General features: G+C 32.7%; 1 protein-coding gene across 1 annotated transcript; it reads right to left on the bottom strand.

Moving 5' to 3' along the window:
• Positions 1-3,923: 3,923 nt before the first annotated feature.
• On the bottom strand, positions 3,924-6,252 carry LOC108741712 (brachyurin-like). The gene is made up of 6 exons (XM_018476605.1): positions 6,175-6,252; positions 5,981-6,118; positions 5,572-5,675; positions 5,348-5,514; positions 4,745-5,019; positions 3,924-4,096 (listed from the first exon to the last, which is right to left on the bottom strand). Exons 1-6 carry the CDS (start codon positions 6,217-6,219, stop codon positions 3,977-3,979), a joined length of 849 nt encoding a protein of 282 aa, XP_018332107.1. The 5' UTR covers positions 6,220-6,252; the 3' UTR covers positions 3,924-3,976.
• Between the last annotated feature and the right edge of the window lie 1,163 nt (positions 6,253-7,415).

Genomic DNA, 7,415 nt, shown 5'->3' with positions numbered 1-7,415 from the left:
CAAACTGAAGAGTAGTAATTTGACGTCATAAACTTCGGTGATTTGGTGGATAAATATATTTATTACTTATCATTAGATAACTTTAGTTTGGTAAGTTATAGACACAAATTGAATACTATCGACTAATTACAAACTGAAGAGTAGTCCTAGAGAAAAATAAACAGCACTGACTTTTAATAATTTATTTTTTATAAATTAATAATGTTTAATGATAATGTTTATAGGAATAACTTCTCATTTTATTCTTTACACTTTGTCGGTAATAAACGACTTTAGGTTTCAGTTTACCCATTATTTATGACTACAAAAGACACGGAAAATTTACGGATATAGATATTTTTTTGTAACTCNACACGTTTTGGGTACTGATTTTGGAGGGAAACATAAAATATAGTCAAAAAAAACAGGAAGAATCTTCGAGACATGATCTCGAAGTTCATACCAAAGCATCGCAATTTGCCAGTTTTTTCTTTTTGAGTTATAGATTGTTATTTTTTCTCCCAGCTACACGTGTCAAACTATCTATAGCGTTTTTTTTAGTTTTTGTATTGATAAACCTATGTACTGTTGTCTCCAGGCAAAATTTATATAAAAATACAAGTGCTTGACCTTGTAACTTTCGCCTAATTCATTTTTGTATGCAATAATACAGCAATATAGGAAATAAGTACATTACACTAGATTTTCACATGAACTTTCCTTTTGCGCTTTTAAATGATATCCCAAAAGTCCTAATCGACACATATTACGCGAAGTTAGAGGTTACGATAAATCGTTTTTACGAAAATTACTGTTGTTTGTATTTCAATTGTGGTAAATTTTTATTTTTATTACAACGGAATTTTTTTAGCTAAACAGAAATTGTTATAGAATGGCTTTTTTTATTCATCAAAACAATTCTTATTTCTTATTACATTATTACGATTCTTCTTCAAAATTCGATTTAATGTTCCATTTCCATATCTGTATTACCTTCTTCTTCCTCTGCTTCCAGTACTTTAGTATAAAAACACGATGGATCTATTTCTTTAGCAAGTTAGTACAAGTATTTCAATGTTTCAATGTAATTTCCCCGGAAACAATTGAACTTAAGAAAAACAATTGTACGGTTTTATGAAACCACGATGCAAGTGAAACTTTTCGGATTGTAGGCATTTAACTGTAAATTTTCGGACAATTATTCGATTTAGGCTATTAAAATTAAAATCGCATTCTTAATCTTATCTTAATAATTGGAAAATGGGAATGATAATGAGATATCAATAGTCGACAAGATATCCAACTATAATTTTAATTTCAATCTGCGTATGAGAGTACGGAATACATAATGAATACAATCATTCAGATGATAGACGCGTGTTAAAAAGTGAGAATAATATTTATTTAAATCATTGAATCATTTTGAACTTCAGTTATTCTATCAATAATTTCATCTTCGCTTTGAGTTTCACAGTCTATAAATGTAATTGTCATGCACTTGCACGAATGAGTGACAATATAAATGTTACAGGGTTAGCTCATGCCGGCCATGAGCGCCGCCATATTGAGCTTGGCTGCTCTGCCGAGCGCCTTTTGAGGTAATGTAATAATAATTTCAATTTAAAAAGTAATACCGACATTTCTAGAGGAAATTTCTCAAGTTACAAATTTGATTGTTATAACTTCGTTGATGAGAATGACTGTTAACTAGTTTTTTAAAGTTCTTTTGTCTCTATTTCAGAAGCTATAGTAATATGCATTTATTTAGCGATTTATAGAGAATTACTTCTAACCAAGGTAGGAGTAAACGAATAACATTATTCAAATACGTTTATTGGAAAATTACATTGTGCATAAGTTGTTAGAAAAAATACCACAGTTAAACGAATTAATCCGAAACTTTAACCATCGAATCCTTAAAACTAAATAGTCATCTAGCCTTCAGCAAATCCAATAAAGGCAATACAACTGCAATTCTTAAACAAATGGTGTCTGGGAGTTCCACACGACTAACTTACCAGTTTAACTTTCTTATCATATTAATATCCGTGTTTTAATTTAATTTTTTGGTGCTCCACAAAAAAAGGCCAGATCGATTTTGCTGGAATTCTAATCAGTTTTACGTTGAGTGATTATGCGTCGAATGCAATTGATCAAACGTGTCAACGTATCATCTTTTGTTCTTGAAAAAGCCGAGACTAAAGGTAATTCCGAATGCATATAGATACGCACATACGCATACGACTATATGCACATAAGCACATACGTACATACATATCTACACACAGACATCCACAATTTGTAGCATTGGATTCTATAGGAACATTCAAACGTGGAGATATGTCAAAATTTGGAATTCACAAAATCATACCCATTAGGTACTATAACTTCCCACGGTGAAGGTTGCAATTCGAAGCTGGCCCTGGGCGTGAAAAGGCATTGTATAGAGAAACTGATGGGACAACAATTAGGCAGCTACATCGATGAAATTGATAATTTCAATTTAAAAAGTTAAACTACCAATAACTTAATATGAAGGGAATTTATCGCATCAGTAGAATTAGAAACAGTCACATTCTTCTTCCATTTCATGCAATCTAATTTATAACATTCATTTACCCAATCATTTTCATCACCAATAATCACCAAATTAATCTAATTTTTGAATTACACTATTATGAAATAACAGATTTAGTTTATTATTATTATTCGTAAGCAACACGTGGGCTGTTAAAAAGTTGTGCGTGAGCACTACTGAAGTGTTTTGAGACTCGTTTCACACAGATAAATTATTAAAAATGAGGTCATGCACTTACAATTTTATATAATACAAAGTTTAATCTAGAGACATTTTCTAAAAATTTATCAGGATAAAACTAGCAAAAAACACCACAAAAAACTTTGAATGACGTACTAGCAGCTGACAGATGTTTTGTGGAAAAATTATAATTCAAATATACGCAGGATGGTACCAATAAAAACATATGTGTGCATATGAGATCCATCTCAAGAAAAGTAAAATCGTTGAGCGACAGATCTGACAGTCGATCAGGGTCGACGATCAAACTCTGCCAGGCCTCTTACATTAGGTCACAAGTGTAAATAAACACATAAAATATCAATGTGTTGCATATAATTGCGCTCGTTTAGGTTTTGTTACATCGCTTGTTTCATTTCCTTGAAAAATACATTATGACCTACCTGAACATAAATGACCGAATAACGATCTTCGAAATCCAAACCCAAATTGTAATTCTTTCCATTTTATCAATCCGCTTTTCGCTACAAATGAATCGCGAAATTATAGAACGAACCATTTAGAGATTTTAAACACCGAAATTGACCCACGTCGCAAGTTAATGAAATTCGGAATAAATTCCTACAAAAATGCGGAATTTACGCAAAAAGCGATTTACAGTCTTGGTCACTATTGTGCTTATATACTTAAATTATGGTCTTGTGAAAAATAACTTTTCGGTATTGAACTAGATCCTTAGAGTGATCGAGACTGGTCTCAAGATGTTTTCTATAAGGCAATCACCACGAGTCTCTTCCATTAGGCCGTTCCTTTTTATGGTTACTTTGTCTGTTTGAACCGTACCATCTGGTTGTATTTTAGCAAAAGAGAAATTTTGAAATTATTTTACTCTGACAGTTTCACACCATCAGAGATACATAATTTTCTAATCACAAAAGGCGATACAAATCAGACAAATTAAAACAGCAAATATTCCTTTTTTGGACAATTTAGAACTCCATAAACTGTGCCTGGTATTCTCAATACGCCTAAGATACTTGTGTAAGATGCGAGTTCTGTGAATTTTTTATTTTGCTAATTTAGGGGGAAAACGGGGAAAGACAAATTAGAGGATGTGTTAAGTTACTATTAATTTATTTTTATTCTCACAAGCCCCCAATGTTTGGATAAATAGATAAACATCCAATCAAGTGCAAAAATCGTTTATTTGTTATATCTGCTTTAAGGGCTAAGGAACGTTTAAGAAATAACAGCGTCACTGTTTGCTGAAATCCAGTTTAAAAATGATGTTACCCTCGTATAGGAGGATGGATCCCCAGCTTCACAACCATTATTACTTATGGACGAAGTTATACCGACCTGTAACAGATAGAACAAGGAATAGCAATATTTTTGAAGTGAAACTTCTTTGGGCTCGATGAGAGTAAAATCTCAAGGCCATGAAACGACACGTTTTGCAACGTTTTGTCTCCCGACGCGATAGGCTATGAGAATAGATAGGCGCGCATGCGCATATCGGTATTACAGTGAGCTGTTGGTGACCGACATCTCATATATTATTGTATACTGTATATTCACTTTACTATAGTGCTAAATTAATGTTTTGGTTATATCTGTGCAGTTATATTACAGTAAATGTTTATTTAACAACAATTAATATTTATTTAAGAGTGAATATTATTATGTATTAATTCTAATTCCTTGTAGTTATTGATAGTTTACGGTTTCTTAAGCACTTGGAAAAATAAACGGAAGTGAAAAAAATTTGACCATTGGCTCATAAAAACGTATTAAAGTAATGCTCCTTAAGACGACTAAAGATAAAATATGTTGGAAATCATAAATCCTGGAAATTCACGTACTCTGTCTTTCTTTCACCAATCATTACTTATTCGATATAAAGGTACCGAGATCGCCAAAGAAGTTTTATTTCTTTCACGTGTACTGAGTTGTACCTGTTTCTTTTATATCTATGATTTTCCAATTGATGTATGTAGGTATACTTACAAGTTTTCCATTCACCACAAGAGGTCCGCCTGAATCTCCAAAGCAAATTCCTTTATTACCCGCTCCTCCAGTACAAATCATTGTGTCTACAAAGTCCGATAACGTTTCAGCACACACCTTGTTTGTTAGAACGGGAACGTCGATATATCGTAATACATCACTCATATCGTGAGAAGAAGTAGCAATGTATCCCCAACCACTTGCTTTTGCTTTAGACCCCGCAAAACTATTGGAAACGTCAGCTTTACTGGGAAGTGAAATCAGTTGAACATACTCTATGAAAAATTGAATAAATCACAGTAATTTTAGGTAGGTACAGAGCTATAATAAACAGAATAGATCCAAAAAAATGACAAACTTGAAAATCAAATTAGCGGAGGAGCTATATTACGTTGCCTATATTTCAACATCTTCATGATTTCTCATATATACCTATACAAATATAAAATACAGATTAGAAAACTAGATGAAGCCTGAAAAGATTGAGAAACGTTGCCTATAGGATCATTTAAGTTTTACTTTAACAAGTTTGGCAATCAATTATTAGACGTAGATATGTTGATTAAAGTTTCGACTAAGAACATTATTAATAAAAGTAGTTACTGTTGAGATTTGCTGGTGTTGGAAGATAGACGACGCCTACATCATTCTCTAGTGTTCCATCATTATACTTTTCATTTATTTTGAATGTAGAAGTCGAAATGCGTTGCTGGGTAGGTTCTCTTCGTTGAATGTTATGCGCCCCTAGAATTACTTCCAATGATACAAGTCTGAGGAAAAAAAATAAAATCAACAAAATTTGAAGATAACAATTCTAAGTAACTTACCCGTCCACCAAACAATGCCCAGCTGTTAACACATATCTCCTGGTGATAAGAGATCCTCCACAGAAACTCGTATCATTACCTTTGTAAAAAAGTGTCAATGCGACCTAAAAAAAGTGAAGTATTGATTGTGGATTAGTTGTTTATCGCAAATTTGATAGGGACGAACTTTCACGTCTTCTAAATTTTAACCCAGCCTCCTTAAACTTAAGCATCTAAAACTTCTACATTCTCCCTCCAAATTTCACAACCCCCAAATGTTTCTGCCTAAAATTTTGCCCCCTTAAAATTGCACCAGTCCGTAAATTTGGGTGTTTAAAGTATGGATCATCAACCATGCAGTGCACACAGCACTTATTCAGGAATTTTATTCAAACATGAAATTTTCCGAATGCTTCGAATGCTTACTTACTTGGTACGGTAAAGAGTTTGGTACAGCTTCATTCCCTCCTGCGATCCTTATATCTTCAGATGAAGCATGCTGATGGAGTCTTGTGCGAGCTATTTTACTAGCAGGTATAATTTTAGCCCAATCTCTACCAACGTGAGCCTGTAAAAGTACAAAATATTAATTCATAAATAAGTGATATAAACTTCCAAATTTACCGTGACTAAGGAACATGTGATGAAAATTAGGACAGTTTCCTTCATTTCTGCTTGTGACAGATACTGTATAGATTTTGGTAGAAGCTCGTCTTATAAAGCTATATTTAAAGTACTTTCATTGATAAAATTCTTATTACACTTTTTGTTAAAGCAGTATTGAATTGATAAACGATATATTTTCAAATCATTTAGATAAAAAATATGTTCCTTTGATTAGTATTGCTTAGGCAAATTTCCCAAAAATTTTCAGTTCACTCCTTGTAATACAGTTTTTATCAGTTCATCTAATCTAGTAGGTGTATTCTACAATCCAAAAGGCATCAGATTGAAGTGTCATAGACACTTTTCAGCCGAAAATGCTTCTTTTCCTGTGTATGCATATGCATTTTTTTTTAAAGAAATTTTCACCATAGACTTCTGTGCGGTATTCATCCCTTTCAAGTAATATTTGACAATAAATTTTGTGGTTTACGTTACTTTCTTTATATTTATAAGAGAAATAATTATTTGCACGGGAAAAAAGAGCGTTTTCACAGGGAAAAGTTACATTTGCAAGGGAAAAACATTGTCTTTGCACGGAGAAAGAAAAAGTATTTGCACCTGAAAAAAGTATTGTAATGTTCGTGGGTTTAATAAAATTAACTTCTAAGACGAAAACTATTTATTTACACTAATTATTATTAAAGAGCTTAAAAACACTTTTAAATTATTACTAACTTAAGTGATGAATTACACTATTTATTTACAGTACTGTTGATATATCACTATTCACTGCGCTGTCAGTTTATTTCTAGATTCACTTCTGCAACGCTCAATTTATTTCTACTCTTTTCGGCGATAGTCTCTTCCCTACTTCCTTTCGAGAACCTTCTCGAGCAGTCCGGAAAGTTTCTTTTTCTTTAAACTGTTTAACTGCTTTCCCAGAACGCAGGTACGACACACACATTTACAAATACGGCGCACATGAAGAAAGGCGCCCGCGGCTAGTCGACGAATCGATTAGCCGCTCACACACACGTATGCCCGATTGCACACAAACATGCTCGTGCTCGCTACAGTAGTTTTAATTAAATGACATGAATTATTGGTTAAGTTAAATTGACGATGAAAATTTTGTACGTTTTAATTTTTTAAAATAAATTTTAGTAGATACTTAACTAGCGGAACAATAAAAAGAGGAAGAAGTATAGAATAAATATAAAAAACAAATTTTTTAAATGAAACAAAGCGATTAAGCAAAA

Source organism: Agrilus planipennis, unplaced genomic scaffold (genome assembly GCF_000699045.2).
Source record: "Agrilus planipennis isolate EAB-ADULT unplaced genomic scaffold, Apla_2.0 scaffold168, whole genome shotgun sequence".
Classification (NCBI taxonomy): domain Eukaryota; kingdom Metazoa; phylum Arthropoda; class Insecta; order Coleoptera; family Buprestidae; genus Agrilus; species Agrilus planipennis.
This window is presented reverse-complemented; position numbering and strand designations above follow the sequence as displayed.